This window comes from Gopherus evgoodei, chromosome 20 (genome assembly GCF_007399415.2).
Source record: "Gopherus evgoodei ecotype Sinaloan lineage chromosome 20, rGopEvg1_v1.p, whole genome shotgun sequence".
Lineage (NCBI taxonomy): Eukaryota > Metazoa > Chordata > Testudines > Testudinidae > Gopherus > Gopherus evgoodei.
The window spans coordinates 11106762-11128641 of NC_044341.1; the positions used below are offsets into that span (position 1 = coordinate 11106762).

At 55.2% G+C, this 21880-nt stretch overlaps 1 protein-coding gene across 2 annotated transcripts; it reads right to left on the minus strand.

Moving 5' to 3' along the window:
• Positions 1-911: 911 nt before the first annotated feature.
• Positions 912-21634, minus strand: LOC115637748 (digestive cysteine proteinase 2-like). 2 transcript variants are annotated; one of them, XM_030539319.1, is made up of 13 exons: positions 21563-21634; positions 19363-19431; positions 17484-17543; positions 15621-15713; positions 14303-14475; positions 13356-13451; positions 12668-12908; positions 10026-10218; positions 9151-9344; positions 6933-7024; positions 6060-6221; positions 3869-4058; positions 912-1540 (listed from the first exon to the last, which is right to left on the minus strand). In XM_030539319.1, the coding sequence occupies exons 2-13, from the start codon at positions 19424-19426 to the stop codon at positions 1353-1355; spliced, it is 1746 nt and encodes a 581-aa protein (XP_030395179.1). In that variant the 5' UTR covers positions 19427-19431; positions 21563-21634; the 3' UTR covers positions 912-1352. The 2 variants fall into 2 exon arrangements, with proteins under 2 accessions (XP_030395179.1, XP_030395180.1); XM_030539320.1 differs by lacking the exon at positions 13356-13451.
• Between the last annotated feature and the right edge of the window lie 246 nt (positions 21635-21880).

A 21880-nucleotide genomic window follows, 5' to 3' on the forward strand; every position in this document is an offset into this window, starting at 1 on the left:
TTGGCTTCCCTGGGATTTTTTGGGCACTCAGCATGAACGAGCAAGTGCCTAGTGTGATGGGTTGGATCTCAGAAATGCTCTTGGGAGCTGTCACTCGATGTGCCAAGACTGCTTCTGCTCCTGCTTTCCCTGCCAGCTCAGGACTCCAGCATCCTGTCTTGCTTGGCCAGCCACGGCAGTCTGCTCCAGCACAGACCCAGGGTCTGAATTACTTGCCCCAAAGCTGCAGGTTTACCTGAAAGCAGCTAACAGAAGTGTGCTTGTCTTTAACACTCAGATGCCCAATTCCCAATGGGGTCTAAACCCAAATCCGTTTTACCTGTATAAAGCTTATGCAGGGTAAACTCATAAATTGTTGGCCCTCTATAACACTGCTAGAGAGATATGCACAGTTGTTTGCTCCCCCAGGTATTAATACATACTCTGAGTTAATTAGTAAGTAAAACGTGATTTTATTAAATACTGAAAGTCGGATTTAAGTGGTTCCAAGTAGAAACAGATGGAACAAAGTAAGTCACCAAGCAAAATAAAATGCGCAAATCTATGTCTAATCAAACTGAATACAGATAATCTCACCCTCAGAGATGCTTCAGTAAGTTTTTTCCTCAGACTGGACCCCTTCCAGGCCTGGACACAATTCTTTCTCCAGGTACAGCTCTTGTTCCAGCTCAGGTGGTAGCTAGGGGATTCCTCATGATGGCTCCTCTCCTCTCTCCCCTTTGTTCTGTTCCACTCCTCTATATATCTTTTGCATAGGGCGGGAATCCTTTGTCCCTCTCTGGGTTCCCACTCCCTCCTTCTCAATGGAAAGACACCAGGTTAAAGATGGATTTTAGTTCAGGTGACATGATCACATGTCACTGCAAGACTTCATTGCCCACTTGCCAGCACACAGGTGTACAGGAAGACTTACAGGTAAAACACCCATTTGCAGACAATTGTCCTGGTTAATGGGAGTCATCAAGATTCCAAACCACCATTAACGGCCCACACTTGGCATAGTTACAAGAGGCCCTCAGAGTTATAGTTCATATTTCTAGTTTCAGATACAAGAGTGGTACATTTATACAAAGAGGATGATCACACTCAGTAGATTATAAACTTTGTAATTACACCTTACAAAAGACCTTCTGCACGAAGCATATTCCAGTTACATTATATTCCCTCATTAGCATATTTTTATAAAATTATATAGACTGCAGTGTCACACCTAGGCCCACGCGGCATCAGGCGCTAAGCCAGCCCCACTTGGTCCTGTCCAGAGCACAAGCAACCACAGATAACAAGCAAGTCCGGCAGACTGCTAAGGATCAGCAGCCCGAAGCCAGCTCGCTTCCCTCTGACCCAGGAGATCAAGCCAGGACCGGGTATGTTGCAGCGGTCGCCACCCCGCAGTTGTTGTCCTGCATGGACATGAGGATGTAGCCATCGTTACCCCAGTAAGTGGACCAGGAGTTTTTGATGAGCCAATAGCTGTCCCCTTGCAGGACCCCGTAGCCCACGGCGAGCACCGCGTGATTCAAGCTGCTGCTGGTATTCCCTACGGCCGAGAGGAAAGGAGACTAGCAAAGGAGTTTCTCATGCTTCTCTTAACCCCGCTGCAGTTAGCCTCCCCCCTGGCATCTGGGCTCTTGCATTCCCAGGAGGCCAAATGACAAGTCTCATGCAGAGAAACAGCCTCAGCCACGGCAGCCCTGGAGTGATCGCGAGCGAGAACTCCCCATGGGAGCAGATCCTTGGATACTAAGGCCCGTAGAGACCATTGCACCCATCTAGTCTGACCTCCCGCCTAACCCAGCCCAGAGCGCCCCACTGAATCGTTTCTGCATCAGCTGCTGCGGGCTGGGACTCTCTCCAGACGTAGCTTCCTCCTCGGTGTGAATCAAATGCCCTCCCGCAGGCAGCTTGGAGAGTTGTACAGTGAAGTCTATTCTGCATGGGGCTGTGCCAAGAGGGAGGGGCGGTATCAGCCGCCCGGCTAGCCAAGGTCTGCCCGGGGAAGTTATTTGGGGCATCTAGGATGGACTGTGATCGCCACCTGGTGGCAGAGCCCGGGCAAAGCTCTTGCCGAGCTCAGCATAGGGGGCTGGTGCATTGCACTGGAAGACCCCCAGAGCATTGTTCCACTTATCAGGGATTCTCCAAGCCAGAGAAGGCACCACCTGTCGTTGGGGGTTGGGGAGGTGCATGATTGGGAGTGGAAAGGAGGCAGGAATCCTGGGGTGCCAGGCCAGGGAAGCAGGGGCCCACTGTGACCGAAAGCACCGCTGTATTCCCTGCCCCCACCCCGACACACTGTTGTGATTGTCTTTATACCAAATATGCCCTGTGAGGTCTCATCTGAAAACTAACAACTTGCTGGTCAATAACATCACGGGGAAAAATATGCAGCAACATTCTGTGTAAAGTTATGAATCCCCCCTGCAGGATGTGAGCATATGTTCAACCTCACCCCCACCCCCAGCCCTGCGTAGGCAAGAGTTGTTAAGCATGTCGAGCCTAAACAAAGCAATGTGGGTTCACCTCCATTTACAGGTAAGTAGTGAACAGGGTCCTGGGGCTGGAGACACAGCAAGTCTGCATTTCAGCCTGCACAGGGGAGAAGGGGCCACCTTCACCAGCAGATCCCATGCCACCTTCTTTACTGTGTGAATAAACGTGGCTTTGAGGGGGAAACCTCAAAAGAAGCCACTCTGGAGGGTGAACGGATTGCGAAAACGCGGGGCGAAAACACCCCAGGGATCTCTCCCTCTCTCACACACATCTGAGATGACAAAGGAACCTGCCTTTTGACTTTGGGGGAGCTCCTGACCTGAGAATTTGGTCAGCGTTGTCGCTGGGAACCTGTCGTGAGGATTTTACCTTGAACCGAGCCTCGCTGGCAAAGTGGTAGCTACCAGAAAGTGGTTTAGCTTTATTTCTCTATTAACCATGTCTGACTTTCATACCTTTGCTTTGCGCTCACTCAAAACCTCCCTCTTCATAATTAAATAAACATTTTATTTTTAAACTAAATTAATCCAGGGCTGTGTTTAAACCAAACCATTTGGTAACTCCAGTGAAAGTAGCAAATTGTTGAATATTGACCCCTTGGGGACCGGTAATAGCTGACCCGTCCAGGAAAGGGCTGGGCAGTGCAGAACACAAGTTTTGGGGAAAACCTGGAACTGAGAGTGCATTGGGGTCACCCCGTGAGCAGTAACCAGGCTGGTGGAAGCCAGAGCGTGGCTGGAATGTTGCTGACAGGCTGCTGGACCAAAGCTGCAGCTGTACACGGACACTCAATCTGTTTGTCAGCAGCCCTGGTTGGGAGCTACCACCCCAAAGCAATGTGAGGCGCCCACGGTTGCAGGGCAGGGGGTGATGCAACCCTTCGTTGGGCTGGATTGCACCCCAGAATGGGATGCCCAGCCCCGTGAGGGGTTTCTAGGATCTCAGCTGGAGTGCCTGGAAGTGATTGGGGGCCAGTCCAGGTCTGTGCTGTTTGGGCCCTCTTCATCCTGGGGAATTTCCTGCCATGCACGGAGGTGGCTCCGTAGGAACCAGCACCCCCAGGCTGGCAGCCACGTACAGCCCCTGACGATTTTCCCGGTGGCACCGGGACAGGAAGGGGGTGCCCAAGTACAGAGAGCAATGTGACACACCAGAGCCCACCTGGCCCATGTTGCTGGAGCCAGCAGAGAAACCCTGGATGGAACAGAACAGCCTGGGACTCTCCTGGCCCATGGCGGGGCATGGCCACCCTGTCTCCTGAGCAATCTGGGATCCAGCAGCCCCTGGTAAAGGATCACCAGGACACAGCCTCCCCTGCTAGCCATGCAACCTCATCCCTCCAGGAGCGCCGTGCGGGCGGCAGGGCTGGACTCACCACACTGGGGTTCGTAGTAGATGCCATTGGAGTAAAATATGAATGACTTGGCAGAGGCGTCAATGCTGACGGCCACGGGGCCATTCTTGAAGATGGCGGCTCTCAGAGTGGCGACGTCGCCGGCCGGGATGTTGACATGGCCTCTGATGTTGGCGAGGAGCTCAGACGAGTTGTAGTGGCAGTATCCGTTCTAGGAGGCAGGCGGGACATGGGAGTTTAACAGCGGTAGGGTTTGAGTGTCCCCATCCAGCCAGAATGCTCACAGAGCAACCTCCAGCCACCCCCTCACTGCGGCCAAGCCTGGATAAGAGCCAGAGGATGCCAGCTGATCCGTGACACGCCACCAGCTCAGACTCAGCCAGCCAGCAAACTCAGCCCTCTCCTGCCTGCTCAGCCCAGGGAGAACCAGCAGCAGTTCTGGCAGCTGGGCCGGCCCATTCGTCGCAAGACAAGGAGAAGGATTCGGTGCATCTGTTAAGCTCTGGCATAGCTGGGACATGGGTGGTCTGGCCTAGCCGGCAGGACCAGGAGGAAGGCTTGGTGGGACTCAGGGCTCAAGCCAGGGGTCAGAGCCAAAGAACAGAGCCAAGATCCATGTAACCACGCGCCTCCTGGGTGGGGTGTTCTGTCCCACGTAGTGGCACCGAGACCACTCAGAGAGAGAGAGAAAATGAATCTGCTCAACAGTGTTAGCTAACAGATTCTCTGCTTATAGCTCATGCAGTCGAGGCTCCTCCACTAAGCTCCAGAGGCCCCAGGTTCGATCCCACCTGCCGACGACCGGGGTCTGTTGGCGTTACGTCGAAATCAGGGACCAGAGCAGGGCCTGTGGTGGCAATAAGCCACGGGCAGCTTCCTGGAATGCCCTCCATGCTTAAATAGGGCATGTGGACCAATCAGAAGTGATGGTGGGTGCTGCATTTGGGTCTGCGTGCACGGCACTTCCTGTGTGCTTGTTCTCCCAGGGTTCATTCATTGCAATGCTGCTGACAGCCGCACCAGTTCCCTGGCACTCTGCAGACCTGGGTTTGAGCCTTACAAGTCCCCTCTCCTCTTTTAACGAAAACCCCTCGGGGGCCAGGCGTTGCATAGGGGCTGTACCGAGGGTTACAGCACTAAGTGGGAACCGTGGAGAAGAAACACTCGTGGGACTCAAAGCTGAGTGGAGCAGGTAGGTTTGCTTGGATCTGAGATTTCTCTAACAGGGATGAGAATTCTGCAGTGAGGGGAGATTTCAAGATCTTCAGAAGCAATTGTTCCTCCAAGGGTTTTATACCACTGCCCATCGCTGTTGGATCGGAGCACCTTCCATGTAAAATCAAAGCCCCGGTGCATTGTCTAAAACTGGTTATAATGTCAAGGATCAGAGGTAGGAGAACATGGTACGTTGCAGCACGACGGACTGGGGTCCTTGGAACATTAGCAAGACTGGCCCTGCAGCCTCCCTCTCCTCCTGCAGCCCCAGCGCTGAGTGGCCCATTCACTCCACAGATACCTTCAGAATTCAGACCGCTAGTTCTGGACCACATCCTGCCCTCGCTGAAATCAATGATAAATCTCCCGTTGGCTTCAGTGGTGCAGGATCCACAAGGAGCACCAGGAAATTCAGCCACTAGGAGTCCATTCTAGCTAGATGTTGACTGGCCTCATCACCTGCTATTCCAGTGCCTAGCCTGGGCACTGGGCACTGGTATCCACCCAAAGGTGTGAACCTCTGCCTGACCCCGCTAACATCTAGGGTATGCTGGAGACTCATCTCATGCCAGGGCCCTGCACGGTACATGGAGGGATGGATTTCGCCCCGTCTGGCCGCATCAGAGCACTGGAGGCTGGGGAGCAGAAGCTCACAATATCCATTGTCTGATGTCAGGGGAGGAGCCAGGACCATGCCTAAGACTCACCAGCTGCACAATAGACACGCTGTGGGGTGGAGGGGGGAAGGAGGGGGAATCAGCTGCTCCCAGGATCCCATCCCAGGCCACTTCCATCTTTGCTGGGCCCTGCACCAAGCTCTCACATCAGCAGCCCCAGCCCTTTGCCAAGGGAGCCCGCAGTTCAGCTGCCAGCGGCACTTCCCCGGGGCTCTCCGCGTCGCACCCCCATGCGGCCCAAGGGCACGCTGCACCAGCAGGTCAAACAAGGTCTCTCCGCGGCTCCCCTAGCAGGTGCCTGGAAGAACAGCCCGACTCACCTGGCCCCTGTACGGCCCGTAGGCCTCGGCACTTGGGATGCCGCCGTGCTTCCTGACCCATTTAAAGGCCCGCCAAGGAAGGCCGCCATCGCAGCCGTGGTTCCCGAAGCCCCAGGAACAGTCGATCAGGGCTTGCTGAGACAGGGGGGTCAGCACTCCGGTCTGGGGAGGAGAGGAGGGCAGGGCTGGGCACAGAGAACTCAAACTTAAACTTCACCGTCCCCTTTATGTAAAGGCTGACACATCACACACATCACCAAGAACATGTCCAGGGAGATACTACATCCCCCCTTCCACGCTCTCCCTCCATCCCTGGGCGGGGACACATGGACCGCGGGAGCTGTGTCTCAGGTGAGCATCATCCAGTCAACGAAGCTGGTGCAGCCAGCCAGAACTGCTCGAGCTGAGGAGCAACTGGGGCAGGACTCCAGGCAGAGTTACAGCCGTGGGGCTGAGAGCAGGGACTCTCCAGTCAGTAACTGAGACTAATCTGCTCTGGAGGCTTTCGGCAAAGGGAAGGGAGGCCGTGTCTTGTGGTTAAGGCACTGGCTGGGCCCACGGGGGGTCTGGGTTTGATGCCTGGCTCATTGCATGGCCCTGGAAGTCACTTCATCTCTCTGTACACCACTTCCCCACCTGTTCCAGGGGGACAGCCATACTAACACTTCTTACAGAGTGTAAGCTGTCTCTGATTGTGTGTGTGTACAGCTCCCAGCACAACAGGGCTGTGATCTCAGCTGCAACATCTCGGGGCTACCATAATACATATGAGAGTTGAAAGACCCACAATGGGGGATGTCTTGGCTGTGCCACCCTGTGCTGTGATCCCTGTTCGTACAATCTGCCGGTGTGACGAGGCAGACGGGCTGTTACCTTGAGGAACAGGGCACCTTCTAATCCTCCCGCAGCCGCAAAGCTCCAGCAGGAGCCGCACAGGGCCTGGTCCTTCACGGGGGTCACTGCACCTGGGGGAGAGAATAAGAAATGATCCCCATGCAGTAGAGAACTCAGACCTTCCACGTTTCAGCTCTCTGATCTCCCTGGCCCCTGAACACCTGGAGTTACCAGCCATGTGGCCTCTTTACCACGAGATGGTCGTTCTTCACCCTCCTTTTCCCTTGGCAATTGTCACTCGCCCTTCTCCCCTAGCCCAGGTGCCTCGATACCCTGAAGAAATGCAGCATGAAGGGCAAGCAGCAAACTTTTGGGCCATCTCGTCAGAGAGCAGAGGCCCACACACGTGACTCGGTGGGTCATGAGCATGAAGGAAGAGTCCAGTTTCCATCACGCTCCTGGTACCAAGCTATCACTCGCCCTGCTGGAGTCGGGGGTTTTCTAGTGTGAGGCCAAAGTCAGAACGGAGTCTAAGCTGGCGTCGATTACACCTTCTGGCCCCCTCGGTGCGGGAGTGACGGCTCGGGATACATGGACCCTGGAGCTGGGGAGGGGGTCATTTCCACCTCGAGGAGACACACCCTCGCTAGCTTGGATCCAGCTAACCTGATAAACCCAGCAGTGCCGGCACAGTAGGACAAGCGGCAGGAGGTGCCAGCCTTGCAAGAACATACCTAGGGTCTCAAACGGGATCCGACCAGGGTGGCTAGTGCCTTCTGCCGTGACACTGCTAGCTATGCTTTGCCAGCCCAGGTTATGTCTACACCCCAGCTGGTGGGTAGCCATACCCCTACCCCCCCAGCCCATGTACACCCTGCCCGTCAGACACTTACCCACGTGCTGTGGCATCCAACAGCCTATGCTGGGGTAACCTACATGCCAAGCGGCTGGCAGAGAGGGGGGCACAGCAGTAAAGGCAGCTAGCAGGAGGGTGTGAATTAAAGCAACCCGCCCCAGGGGCTTCCTCTCTGAATTCAGGCTTTGTCTCCCCGGCCCGGCCAGCGCTGGTTAGTCTGACGCCATCATGGGAATGGACGGAAAGGGCCCCCCAGCCTGTCTCTTCTCCGCACCGCGCTGACCTGGGAATTCGCCCCCCTATTCCCCAGTGTTGGGAGCTGGGCGTGATGCTCAGCGCTGCCCCCCTCTGTCGAGTTACGGGAGAACAACTTGTTCCTGGAGGAGCCCTGTGGGCACCTGCCGGGCTCTCTGCATTAACTGACTCCCGGAGCTGAGCGCTGAGCACTGGCTCCCCCCTTCGTGGGCTCTGATTTACCACCCTCAGGAGCCCTACAAGCCACACCCCTCTTCTCCCCAGTCCTCCTCTCTGGGGCTGTGCTGGTTCAGCCTACAGCAGCTTCTCCTAACTGGGCCCCTCTTCACTTAGCCCGGGGGTTCTCAAACTAGAGGTCGTGACCCCTCAGGGGGTTGTGAGATTATTTAGTGGAGGGTCACGAGCTGTCAGCCTCTCCACCCCTGAACCCTGCTTTGCAGCCAGCATTTATAATGGTGTTAAATATATAAGAAGTGTTTTTAATTTCTAAGGGGGGTTGCACTCAGAGGCTTGCTGTGTGGAAGGGGTTTGAGATCCACTGGCTTAGCCCTCTTCCTCCCTGAGCAGGGAGAGGTCAGCAAGCAGGCAGGCAGCCCTGCTTCCCCAAGCTGGTGTCTCTCCCGCTGGGAGACAGAAGAGGGAGCAGATATCCTGCCTTCCTTCCCAGGGCTCATCCGGGTTGGCTGCGAGAGGGAAGCCCTGCCCATGTCCCTACTTCCCTCCAAGGCTCCAGGTCCTGGGCCCGTAAAGAGACAGACTATTCCCCTGGGACCATCTTCTTCTCCTCCAGCACCTGCATTGACCTTTCCTTAGGGCTTCATCCACCCAAGGAGTCCCACGAACCCTAGAGGGACACGCCACGGAACAGGGCCCGACTGACCCCTAGCCCTTTAAAGAGGACAGTCCCCCTCTCTCAAGCTCCATTCAGGCCCCATCTAACAGGATGACAGCTGAAAGGTGGGTATGAAGCAGGGAACCGCCCCAGGCTCTGGCAGGCCTACGGGCTGCATTTCACCATTGCCTGGAGGCAGAGGGTGTTTCCCACTTGTCAGGGGACTGCAGGAGAACAAGGACTTTGGAGCCAGCCGGGGAGTGAAGCAGCCCCGGGGATGTGTGGACAATGCTGAGGCAGGTGGCCTTCCTCACCATACAGCCTCCAGTCCAGGCTCTCAGGCAGGATGATGCCAGCATATGGTGCCAGTGGGAACGGCTGTCCATTGTGGGGAGTTTGGTCCTGCAGCCGCCCCCGCAGCACGGCCATTTCCTCCGGGGTGCGGTCGGCCAGGTGGTTCAGCGCCAGCTTGTAGGGCAGGTTGGCCCGATTTTTGGAGTGGACGAACCTGGGAGGGGATGGATGATGTGAAGAGAGGGGGAGCCGAGCAGCTCTGGCTGGTGGGCAGCCCTGGTGGACCCAGGCACAGCCCTGCAGCAGCTCCTCACACACATGCACTCAAATAACCGCAGTTTGGTGCTAGGTCAAGTGACAGCTGGAGCACAGAGCAGTCATCTCCCAGGACATGCATCTCCTCCCCTCTCCCTACGAAGCCAACAGCTGATTGATGGCTAGAGACTCAGGGCCTGATTCGCATTTCCGCCCCATTTACACTGCCAGAAGGGTGAACGGGGGGAGCCTTCATTCTAGTTAGGAGTGGGGAGCACGGGGGGCCCAGCTGTTTCTGGCCTTCTCAGTTCTCTGTGAGTTCTCAGAAAAAGTGACGCAGGGGAGAGGGGTGGAGTCCCGGAGAGTCTTTTTCTAACCCATCAAGGGCCGGGAGCAAGACGAGGTTTCACGCGCTGGCATCGGCCCAACACTGACATTATGGGAAGAGGCCAGGATCAAATTCATCCTGTGTCGCTCGGGGCTGGCCTGACTCTTCAGCACATCCAGGCCGGGTCAGAGGAACAAGGCTAATCCGGGATGACGCATTCCCCACCCCCCACCATTCCCAGCCCCCTCCCTGAAAACCAGCTCAGCAGTCCAGGAGCCCAACCGCCTCGCCCCAACATCCCAGCTCCTGCACCTCATGTTGTGAACAAACGTTTGTGCCCTGTGCTCAAGCTCCTTCCTGCTGCCGTACTCCTTCCTGTACTCCCGCCGGTAGTGATGAAACAGCTGACGGCCTCGATCCGCCTGCCTGCCCACGAAATCCCACATGGGGTTGGCGAGGATACGATGCTCCACTCCGTCTCCCGGAGGAAACTCGCACTCCATGCCTAGGACAGAGCCGGAGGTTACAGCACATGCCAGAAAGCCATTGCTCACAGACACTCCCGGCAATCCCCCGGTCTCTGTACCACCCCCTGCATGCAATATCTCAGATCCCACAACCCAGCTGCATCCTCACCAGGCCCCATAGCTTCATGCCACACCCCAGGATCCATCCCCAAGAAACACGGCGCCCCCAGCGCCATGCACTGGTGTCTGAGGAAGGTGAGGACCCTATCCTGCTAGCACAGTTTGGAAGGGAATGAAGGCTCCCACGCACATGGGTGAGGGAGCCATGCCCCGTTTCCCGCTGTAGTTTTTGCTAGCCAGGGTGTATCCCCTGGGACAGGCACAGCATGGGCCTGCCCACCAAAGCCTTCGTGGCAGGGCTAGGACATTGGCAGCTGGGCGAAACACGTGCCTGTCAGAGCAGGGAATGAGCGTAGTGGCATATTCAAGCCAGCGGCTGCTTTCCGTGTCCTAGACAGGTGCAGTCCCGGGCCAAGAATGCATGGAGCGTCAGTTTGAAACAAACCCTTTGTTCCCTACCCAGAATGAGCTCCACCAGAGAAGCGCCGCAGCATGCCAGCATGCCAGCTTTGGTCCATGAGGACCGGTTCAGCCAACGCATCTGCAGGGGATCAACAAGGCACCAGGCCCCCTCTGTACCGGGTTCCTGGACATGCCAGTGTGAAGATTACTGCTCATCGGTGTGAATCCGGATCCCCCTGCCTTTATCTGAGCACTGCCTGGGCCACATTTCAGGGTCTGCTTAACAGGAAACCTCCATCCGCTCTTGCCCCAACACACAGGGCCAAACTGGCACAAATCCAGAGTGACACCATCATTCTAGTGGGACTGTGACATTATTGATATAAACTGGGACCATATAGAACATAGGTTGCAACCAAGGTCCTGTAGTGGCACCAAATCTTATGTAAAGCGGGTCATATAAGGTGTCTAAGACCAGGTTATGGGCTACTGGTTATGATTATGTGGTCTGTATGTCTGTATCATTTTGTAGTTGAAGTTATGGGTATTGGCTATATACTGTCTGTATTTCAAATTGGTGCTGTATTTCTGGGAAAAATCCCAGACAGGTGGGTGTTGGCTCTGCCAAGCCTGCTTGATGGTCCATTAAAGACCATCAGCTACACAACTGACCCATTGAGAGGAGGCAGATACGCCTTGTAACTCAGCAAAGTGTGCAGGAACTTGCCCATGTGACTCCAGACTCCATTTTGCTGTAATTTTCCACAGTAAGAACAAAGAAGTGTTCTTACACCTGGAAGAGCCTATATAAGGCTGATGCCTCATCTCCATCTGGTCTTCAATCCTGCTTCTTACCTCTGGAGGGACTTTGCTACAGGCTGAAGCTCTACACAAGGGACTGATGACCCATCCCGGCTGGGGATGTTCCAGAGACTTGATTTGAACCTGCAGTTTACTCCATTACTGCTGCAAGCCTCAACTAAGAACTTTGCCATTACTGTATGTAATTGATTCCATTTAACCAATTCTAGCTCTCATCTCTACCTTTTTCCCTTTATGAATAAACCTTTAGATTTTAGATTCTAAAGGATTGGCAACAGCGTGATTTGTGGGTAAGATCTGATGTGTATATTGACCTGGGTCTAGGGCTTGGTCCTTTGGGATCGAGAGAACTTTTTTCTTTTATTGGGGTGTTGGTTTTCATAACCATTCATCCCCAGGACGAGTGGGACTGGTGGTGATACTGGGAGACTGGAGTGTCTAAGGAAATTGCTTGTGTGACTTGTGGTTAGCCAGTGGGGTGAAACCAGGGTCCTCTTTGGCTGGTTTGGTTTGCCTTAGAGGTGGAAAAACCCCAGCCTTGGGCTGTGACTGCCCCGTTTGAGCAATTGGTCCTGAACTGGCACTCTCGGTTGGGTCCCACCAGAACCGCATTGTCACAGGGACTCATCTGATCTCTAGGGTAAATGGACAGAGCCCTGGACCAAGGGCCCGCCCTGCTCCCACTCACCTGGCAGGGCATAGCTGTATGGGGAAGGTGGGTGTGTGGGAGTGTTGGGCTGAATGGCTCCTCAGGGGGGCCTGGATCTGCTGGTACCAGCCTTAGCTGGGGCACACGCTGTGAAAGGATTAACCAGTCGTATGTTTCCATGTCTCGGATCAATGCAAACACATGGAGATTTAGCAGCAGCCAACAGGATCACGTGGAGACTTGGCCACTCCTGACAGACTCACTACACTGCAATGGTTTCCCTTGGCCTGCAGGAGTGACGCGAGTGGGCTCATGTTCCCATCTCAGCTCCTGCGCATGTTTTGTGGCTTCGTCTGGCAGCCTCCTGGCTCGGAGATCCCAGCACTGGGTCCCCACCGGACTCGGGTCACGTACCTCCCTGCTCAGGCTCAGGAGCTCCGGGGACAGATGAGCATTTCCCCACCACGGAGGGCGGAGGAGGAACTGCCACTTACCGCTTGGGAGGTCCAAGACCCCAGCCGGGTAGCTGTGGGTGAAGCCGCTGTAGTTGATCTCGTACTTGTCGTAGTGGGAGCCCAGCAGGCTGTTGAAGCCCCTCATCTCGTAGTGGACAGGCACGGGGCCATCAGCGGAGCTGGCCACCCACAGAGTGTAGACGTTCTTCTTCTGGCCCCAGTAGGACACGTTCTGCCACACGGTGCAGAGCTGCCCTTTGTAGGACTCCTCCCACACGGGCTGGAGAGGCACCAAGGGGAGGTGACATTAGAGTCGTGTTTCTCAAACTGGGGGTCCTGACCCCAAAGAGGGTCACAAGGCTATTGTAGGGAGGGTCGCGAGATCACAAAAAATACTGTGATCGCCTTTAGATCCTTTGTTAGGATTTCCATGTTTCAAGTTTCCAACTAGAGGACACTACTGGGGAGAGGGGAAGCTGGTGGGGGAGGGCGGGTACCGCAGCTGTGGCTCTCCAGCCGCCCAGCTCTGAAGGCAGCACTGCCACGCTTCCTTCTGTGCTGCTGCTGGCCGCGGCGCTGCCTTCAGTGCTGGGCGGCTGACCAACCAGCCACCGCTCTCCAGCTGCCCAGCGCCGAAGGCAGCGCAGAAGGAAGGGTGGCAAAACCAAAGCACACATTTGTTCCTATTTCAAAAATGAAAACTGAATGTGCAGAATGATTTCAGGACCTGCCTCAGTTTCCTGGAGCCGCAAGTGAAGAAATGGTGTGCTTCCAAACAGCAGCGCCTCTTGCAGTAAGCATCCAGATACTTGTTTGTATATAGCTGTGTATAAAGCCACAATCCTTGGACAATGTTATGATAACTACTCACAGTCACTGGATAAGGCTCCCAGCTCCCCAAACTGTAGCCTGTTTATCTTCTTTCAGAAAACATGTTTCTTAAATGTCCCCGTATTTATTCCCCAAAACTCCAGCTTTATGCTTTTTGAAAGGCTTCAGTGCCTTCAGTGCTGGGTGCCTGACATACAGAACTCTGGCTGCAGCCGGGCATGGTGCACGGCTCTGCCAATGCATCTCCCGACCTGCAGCAGATCTAGCCCTGGCACCAACAGAGGAGCTGCCAGCCCTGCCCATATGTGGGCTGGACGTTGCAAATGCACTGCCTGCTGTGCCCTCGGCTTCCAGACCAGGCGGAACCGACCCTCCAGAGAGTGGCTAGCGTGGGTGGAATTTTATTTCACCAGCAGCTGCGGCGCTTGGAGGAATGCGGCTCAGTCTTTCCCTCCTGCCTGATTCAGGGCCATGCATTCCCTAAAGGAGCCGCAGCAGCAACTGAGAAGCTGCTTTCCACCCAGGTGCGCTAGGGGAATGCCAGGTGTCAGCCCCTCCATGCCTCTCCCTTAAGGCAGGACCGTGGCAAAGGATACTGGGAGCGCTGGAGTGACTAGATCCAGGCTTGTCTCCTGCCCCCAGGAAATGGACATAGGAGAGTTCCTCGTTCAGACTTACCCGGGTCTAGCGGGCTTTGGGGAGACTCCATTTCCTACAAGATGCCTTGGCAGGGTAGGGGGTGCCCAGCTAAACCAGCAAGCCACCCAGACCAAAGGAATCCATTCACTGTGAACCAAAGACCTGACCTACTGGCGTTTCCTCCTGCCTTTTGCCAGGCCTCACCTTGAAACCGTCCAGCCTGGGGAAGACACTCTGTGGATAGACGCGCTTCCCAGGGCTGCCGCTGATCCGGAAGCACTTCCGGATGTTCAGCTCCAGCTCCGTGGTCTCTGGGGTGATCTTGTAGAGGGCACCAAACGGCCTCTCTGCCCCGTACTGGAAGGTGACCACTTGCCCTAGGAGGCAGGAAAGAGATGTGGGAAGGGCAAGACATTTCATGGGCCCAGCCTCAGGCAAGGGAAGGGGAGAAACCACCGGGGTCTCAGCCTCTCCCTGGGCAGACTAAGAAGAGGGAACGGGACCGAAGGTCAAGCTGAGAAGTGTCACTGTCCGTAGCTTTTCAGACCCACCTGGGGCAGATCCCAGGGAGGTGGGAGAGCAGCCCTCGGAGCTGGTGTGACGCTGAACTCCCTGCAGCCAGTCCATAGCCATGATTGGCTGTGTCCCGGCACCCAGCCATGCCAGCCAAACAGCCGAGGGAACGCGATGGCCTAGCGAGGGCTGAGCACCAGGCCATGGAGAGCTGGGTGTTTCCCTGCCAGAGAGCGGCACCTAGCGCCTCCCCCCCGGCTACCCCTGCTGTGCAGCAAGAGGGAAGAGTTAGGAGGTGTGGGAGGGGCATAGGCACCTGAACCATGGCCCTGACCCCACCGTCCTCCAAGACCCCACTCCCACACCGACCATTCCCCTTCTGAGGCCCCATTCCAGTGCCACCTCTTCTCCCTCCCCCCACGCCCCGCTTGTTCATTTTTGCCCCCTCCCCCATATGGCCAGTAAAAAGGGGGAGGGCATGGCCCCGTGCTCCCCCCTCCCCGGTCTGGTGCCCCTGCAACTGACCCACTTGGAGCAACTTTCAGCCCTGTACCACCTAGGCTGTACCCGCTCCAGCTCAAGCCCATTTGCAGAGGTGGAGCATGCACTGCCCCCCTTGCACTCGGCCCTCTGCATGGAGGGGACTCCTGCTTACCCCTCGAGGGGGCCAGGAGAAAAGGGAGCCAAGGGAACACCGAGCAGCTGCTGGAATGAAGGGTCCCTCTCCTCTAGCCCATTCCTTCCCCCACTGCTCCGAGGCTTCTCCGACCCAAAGCGCAGCGAAGTAAACGGATGGGCTCCCGCTGGGCTCCGGATCAGGCCCCAAGTCCAGCAAGTCGCTCATCTCGTTTGTGGATTGGGATGCGGGGGCATGTCAGGCTGGGGGGGGGTGTTCCTGGGGGTCTTTTACAGCATTCAATACGTCACCTCTGAGTTTGGCCCCAACGGTGGGACCTGAACCTGCCACATTGTGAGGAGCAGAGAGAGACCAGGTGCCCAGCACGCCTACCGTGGTAGTACTGGATCCGGCTCTTCCCTCCCGACAGGTTGTACCAGGCTTCAAAGGGCTCCTGGATTTCAGCGAACGGCAGGTCGATAACCCCTGCAGGCCACCAGAACAGGAGCCGGGTTAGCCCGAGTCTGTGCCACAGAGACAGAGGGACGAGGCCCAGTCTCTAGTGTGGACTCATCGTACAGACGCAGGATGAGCTCAGACGTGCCTGATTCAAGCCACATGCGATGCTGGGCTCTGGGCACACCAAGGGTACCGGGGCCAGCTCCCCGTACTGGAAATTAACCCAGGTCAGAATTCCCATTCTGCGCCATTTCACACCCAGAGGAGTCCGGCCTGCGTCGGCGAGAGCTCCCAGAGACGCAGATTTGTGCGCCCAGCTGCTCCCTGTGCCCTGAGCTATGGCTCGACACCCAGACAGCTCCATGCACCCCCCTCGGAAAATGCTTTGCAATACCACAGCGAAAGCAGCCACCGAGCAGCCTGGCCTAACGGAGAGGAAATTAGGCCAAGCCACTTCACTATCCGCGGCACTGCCGCTCCCTCCCATCCCAGAACCTCTGGCTAGGAAGATCCTTTGCGGAGATTCCCTCCTTGTGCCCTCCAGAGGCCGGTTGTGTCAGTGACCCTGTTTGGACTCTGGCCAATGGGTGCCCGCATCAGAGAGAACAGACAAGGGGGAAGTTTTACTCATGCCAGCTACAATGTTAATTTAATGAGTGATCCAGAGCCAGTGTGGCGCAAAGGTACCCTAAAGCTGCCCCCCAAGGAGCAGCTGAGGATTCCCTGGGTGAGGGGGAACCCTGGACTGGCAGTCCCTCCTGGCTCCGCCACCCCCCATTCAGGCACAGGGCTGGTTGGGAGCAGGGAGAGAATGGGGGTAGAGCATGACGCACTCACTGATTTCTGGTGGATGGGAGGCAGTTTTAGCTGATGAAAGTCACAGCAGCCACAAGGCTGCTCTAACTTGCACGGAGGGCCAATTCATCCCCCAGCTGGCTCAGAGTATGTGTACACATGCCAGCTTCGATGGGGTGCGTGTACTGAAAACAGCAGGGTCGCCGCAGCAGCACGGGCCTGCTGTCCATGGGCCATCCTGGCCTGTACCCTAGGTACGTGAGGCCCCTGTCCCATAGAATCTCAACTAAAAACAGCAATGGATTCATTCTCACAACCCCTCTGGAAAGTACCATCATCCCTGTTTCACAGATGGGGAAACCGAGGCACAGAGTGACACAGCGACTTGCCCAAGGTCACACAGAGAGAGCCACAATTGAACCTACAACTCCTGACTCCCAGCCCAGGGCGTTAGGCACAAGATCTGTCCTCCCACTATGTCTGAAGAAGAGTTTCAGTGCTAAGAGGTGATCAACTGGTCTCCATTAAGTACAACCGTGATGGTCCAAAACATTCCCTTTGGCCAGGGCAGTGCTGCCGGATCTGGGGGGAGGGGAGATTGCTGGAGGACACTAGCTGTGTTTATAAGGGGCATTTTCAATCTCTCTGAGTAACATTAAGGCCTGTTGGGCTCCAAGCCGTGGGGCCTGCATGTTTGTGGCACTATACAAACGATAACCTCTGGTGCTCAGTTTTCCCATCTGCTAAGTGGAGACAAGCCTGGCTCCCTACTTACCAGAGCAGCTGAGCAGTTTAATTCAGCAAGTGCAGCACCTTACGGTTTCTGGATCAGAGGTGCCAGATCAGGGCTCGGGATTATCCTGAGTGTTTCCTACCAGAGGCCAGGGCAGCGCTGTTTCCGCGGTCGAGGTGTCACGATGAGGTGCACACACCACAGCCGTCTGCCGGAGGGAGAGCAGGCTGCAATACAGACCCCGACCATTGAGTACCCAGCCCGCTCACCTGAGACATGGTAGACGTTGCCAAAATCAGGGACCGCCCATCCGGCTGTACACCCGGCTCCTGTAAAACAACGCTCAGCTGATTTCTCGGCATCGGACACTTCCCTCCCCAAATCCAGCCAAAGAGGCTAGGAGACAGGGAACCTTTCCAGACTAGATGCATTGCAATCAGCTACCCAGCTACCTAGAGTTCAGCAAGGCTCTTAAGGAAGAGCGGGTTTTTAATCGCACAATCCTATGGAAATCCCACTGAGGGTACTCGGGGGCTTAATGTCCGGCATGTGCTTAAACACCTTGCTGAACTGGGGCCCTACCAGGAATGGGGAAGAAGAGTTGTGCCAACCCAAGATGGGTTTGGTTACACTCAGAGCCCTTTGTTTTCAGCATTTGCTGATTTCCCCCCTAAAACTCCCATGGTTTTGAAAAAGCCTCAATTTGGATTCTACTAATTTTCACTCAAATTTTGGGGACCAGGGAATTTTTCGCTGGGGAAGTGGCTGGGGCCGCGCTGAAGGGCCAATAGAGTCAGGAGAGGACGCATCCCCTGCTAGCGCCTTCAATGCAGCCCCCCCATTCCCTTCCTCTGCACATTGGGGGAGCGAGACAGGCTGACAGCTGTCCAACGGCTACGTCATGAGTAACTCCCACCCCCGCTCCCACCCCTGTCAGTACTGAGCACCCCCGCACCCCCCACCTCCTGCCGGCCCTTTTCAATTTTTCACCAATTTTCACCCATTATTTACATTTAGGAATAAACACTACCAGGTGATTTCAAACCAAATACACCCTGAAAACGAGGGGCTTAGGGATACCCCCCTGTGAAGTGGGAACTGTTCTTAATGTTTCCTCTGAATACTATGTGGGTGCCTCAGTTTCCCCCATGCATTTCTTAAGTCTCTAGGGGGTGAGAGTGTGGCAGAGCAAAGGGTCAGTGCACATAAATGGCCGACACATGGTCTCCTGGCAGTTAATGGCTGGGGCCCTTCCCCCGTGCAAGGGGATGCTAAAGGTGTCGGAGAACAAAGGAATCAGGTGACCTCCTGGCCCGGAAAAGGGACAAAATCCAGAGGAGGAGGGGCTGGAGGGGGTTTCAGTTTGGAGCTGGCTGGGGATGGGGAGTGAGGGCAGACGTGGGTGTCTGGCTCGCTGCCCCCCAGGATGGAGCCAGCTGAGGGGTCCTGTTCTCTGTACCTACAAGCTCTGTTTTAGACCATGTTCCTGTTATCTAATAAACTTCTGTGTTACTGGCTGGCTAAGAGTCATGTCTGACTGCGAAGTGGGGGTGCAGGACCCTGTGGTTTCCCCAGGACCCCACCTGGGTGGACTCGCTGTGGGAAGCGCACGGAGGGACAGAGGATGCTGAATGCTCCAACGTCAGACCCAGGAAGGTGGAAGCCGTGTGAGTTTCTTGCCCTGGAGATCGTCTGCTCCAAAGGAGAGGAGGGTCCCCAAAATCCTGACTGGCTTTGTGGGGAGCAGGCCAGAGCATTGCCTGGGGACTCCGTGACACCCCCGAAAACCCATCTCAGTTCCTGGGCTACCATCACACCATTGTGGGTGCAGCAACACAGATCTGGCACGGGTAGCGCTTCGCAGTGCGGATGCTCCGCACAGGCGAGGCTAGTCCAGGATAACTCTGCAATAACAAGAGGGGTGATCTTAACTGGGGCTAAAAGAGCAGTGCGGACACAGCCGCTCGGGTTTTAACTCGAGTTCAAGTCCAGGTTGACCTAGCGGCTTTCACTGGAGCTGCTAACCCGAGTGGTTGCTATTTTAACCTGACTTAGTGCAGCCCCGTTGAGAACACGCCTTTCGTTTTGCAGTGAAGACCGGCTCTGAGGATGGCAGGTGTGCGCGTGCACATGTGTGCGAATACTCACCGCTCAAAAGGCAAAAGGCAGGCAACAGAAGAGAGGCCATTTTCTTCCAGAAGAGAGTTTCCATCAGGTCTGGGAGTGGGAAAAAGGGCCAGGAATTAATCCCATGAATCATCTCTCTGGGGAAGCACATCTGGTCCCTGCATTTCCATCGGCATCTGGCCACAGAATCTGCTGCATCGTCTCTAGCCAGCATCAGGACCAGGTATTCTACGCCTAGGGCCCTTTGTAAAGCATTTTCTAAGCCAGGAAGGGAACACAGCTCAGTGGACTGCCTGACAGAGCAAGGAGCGGTTGCATTTCCATCCCAGCATGCTTTGCAGGCTGCTTGTGCATGGTTATGCCCTCACGGATGAAATGCAGCCACCTCTGGGGCGGGGCATGTCGGCTGCTTGACAGCTTGTAGCAACATGGATGGCATTTTCAGGGCAGAACCACAGGAAGGATCCTGTGTGGAGCTGACATTGCCAGGCGTGTTAGGGAGGCGGAAGGGAATTAACCACATTGGGATGTGACTGGGACTCTAGGGACATCCTGACTGCTTGGGAAAGAGCCACTGGGGTATGACAGCCACAAGGGGGCAGTGTCCTCATAGAAAGTACCACACATAAGGGGAGAGCACCCCCTACTGAGCCCCCTGCCCTGCTCGCTTCAGCACAGCGCCCCCTAGCGCCATGCTGGGGCATTGGGGCCACGCTGCCTGCAAGGGGAGGACCCCATACCGAGCTCCTGTCCCCACTCCCCTCCCCCTAGTGCCACTTTGGGACAAACACAGCCTGTGAGTGGAGAGTGCCCCCTACTGAGCCCCTATCCCACTCTCTGCAGCACAGTGCTCCCTAAGGCCCCTTCTACACTAGGACCACTCTGACAGTGGCAATTCCCAGCTCCTTCGGAAGAGCCTGATGGCCGCAGGGACGTCTCATTTGGGGTGACTCGCGCTTTATTCGGTCACGGACAAGCCACAAAAACCCAGCGCTTCACCTGAGTATGTCGTTCATACATAATTAAGTAATTAGTCATTTAAATTTTTGTCTCATTCAATCATATGGTTTGATGAAATCTCTAGAAATGTTCTCTTACGCGGCTGTATTTGTAAATCGTTTGGGCCTGTGACTAAGGAACTGGGAGCCATGAATAAGGAGCTGCTCCCACAAAAAAAGAGCTGGTACCACGGATAAGGAACTGGGAATAAGGAACCGTCTTCAGCTCCTTTTGCACCCATAACCAGATTGTTTATCTGGGTCTCTTCTCTGTCTCTATTTCCGTCCATACCCTGATTACAGCCAGCGAACCAATATCTGGTGTAATCACACCATTCTGAGCACATCATTTCAGGGCAATGGGGAACTAGCCAGCAAGGCTCTGATGGCCAGGGTATGTCTGAAAATAAATTTCCCCTCCCAAATCTATTAATAGAACCCAGGAGTCCTGATTCCCTGCTCCTACAGACAAGGCTAGATCCCAAGGGTCCTGACTCTTCACCCCCACCCCTCTCCTAGAACAAAGAAAAGAACCCAGGAGTCCTGACTCCCAGATCCCTCTGCTCTAATTAAAACACCATGTTCCCTCTCTACACAGTCATTTAATCAAACATGTTCTGAATCTATCCTACAGGACCTCATATCACTTGACAACTTCCTATTGGTTGATCATTTCAATCAGTAGAGAACAACAGCCACCTCCGGGGTGGGGCGTGCCAGCTGTTTACCTGCTCAGAAAGCTGTTCCCCTGCAGTTTTCAGTCCCCATACCCATAATTTACACTGGGATTCTTTTGGGCAGAGGCTGTCTCACACTGTGTTTGGGAAGCCCGCAGTGTCTTATCACTGCTAGCACAAGTTACTATGAGACAGTGTGGTCCCGTGGCTAAAACACTGCACTGGGACTCATGGCTCCTGGATCTGCCCTACAGAGTGGGCACATTGTGTCCCTGCTCTGTGCCTCAGTTTCCCCTTATGTCTACTTCAATTTTAAGCTCTTTAGGGTAGGGACCGTCTCTCACTGTGTGTCTGGTCAGAGCCTGGCAAAACAGGGCCCTGGTCTCAGATGGGGCAGGGACTGGCACAATGGGGCCCTGATCTCAGTCGGAGCTGCACGAACAATAACTTAGCACCATTTCACCTACTTTTGGTGATTTAGAGAATCAAAGAATCATTGTCCTCAGACATGGTTTTTGTCCCCAAATAAAGATGAGTGGCTCTTACCTGGGCCCTGGGTCTGGGTTAGCAGTTGGGAATGTGCTCTGATCCCATCACTGACACTAACCAGCAGGACAGTGCGGTTCAGGCAGATTACAAGTAATCATATTCATCTATATCTGTGGCAATAGCCTCAGCACTGTGAGTGGCTGGTGGCTCAGGAGAGGAAAAGGAACCATGATAGAAACTTCCGGGCTTTTAACAGCAACATACTTGCTGTTTAGATGGCACTAAGGTTCAATGGTTAGAATGACTGGGAGTCTGGATTCCTGAGTTTCATGCCCACTTCCAGGAGGGGGGAAGTCTAGCGGGTTAGAGTGGGGG

Excerpts from the sequence above, each read along its gene's own strand:
- LOC115637748 (XM_030539319.1), bottom strand. The coding sequence starts at position 19,426 with ATGGAAACTCTCTTCTGGAAGAAAATGGCCTCTCTTCTGTTGCCTGCC. Across the intron at positions 14,476-15,620 it reads CCGGATCCAGTACTACCACG|GGCAAGTGGTCACCTTCCAG; the intron begins GTAGGCGTGCTG and ends CCTGCCTCCTAG. Across the intron at positions 10,219-12,667 it reads GGTCTTGGACCTCCCAAGCG|GCATGGAGTGCGAGTTTCCT; the intron begins GTAAGTGGCAGT and ends GCTCTGTCCTAG.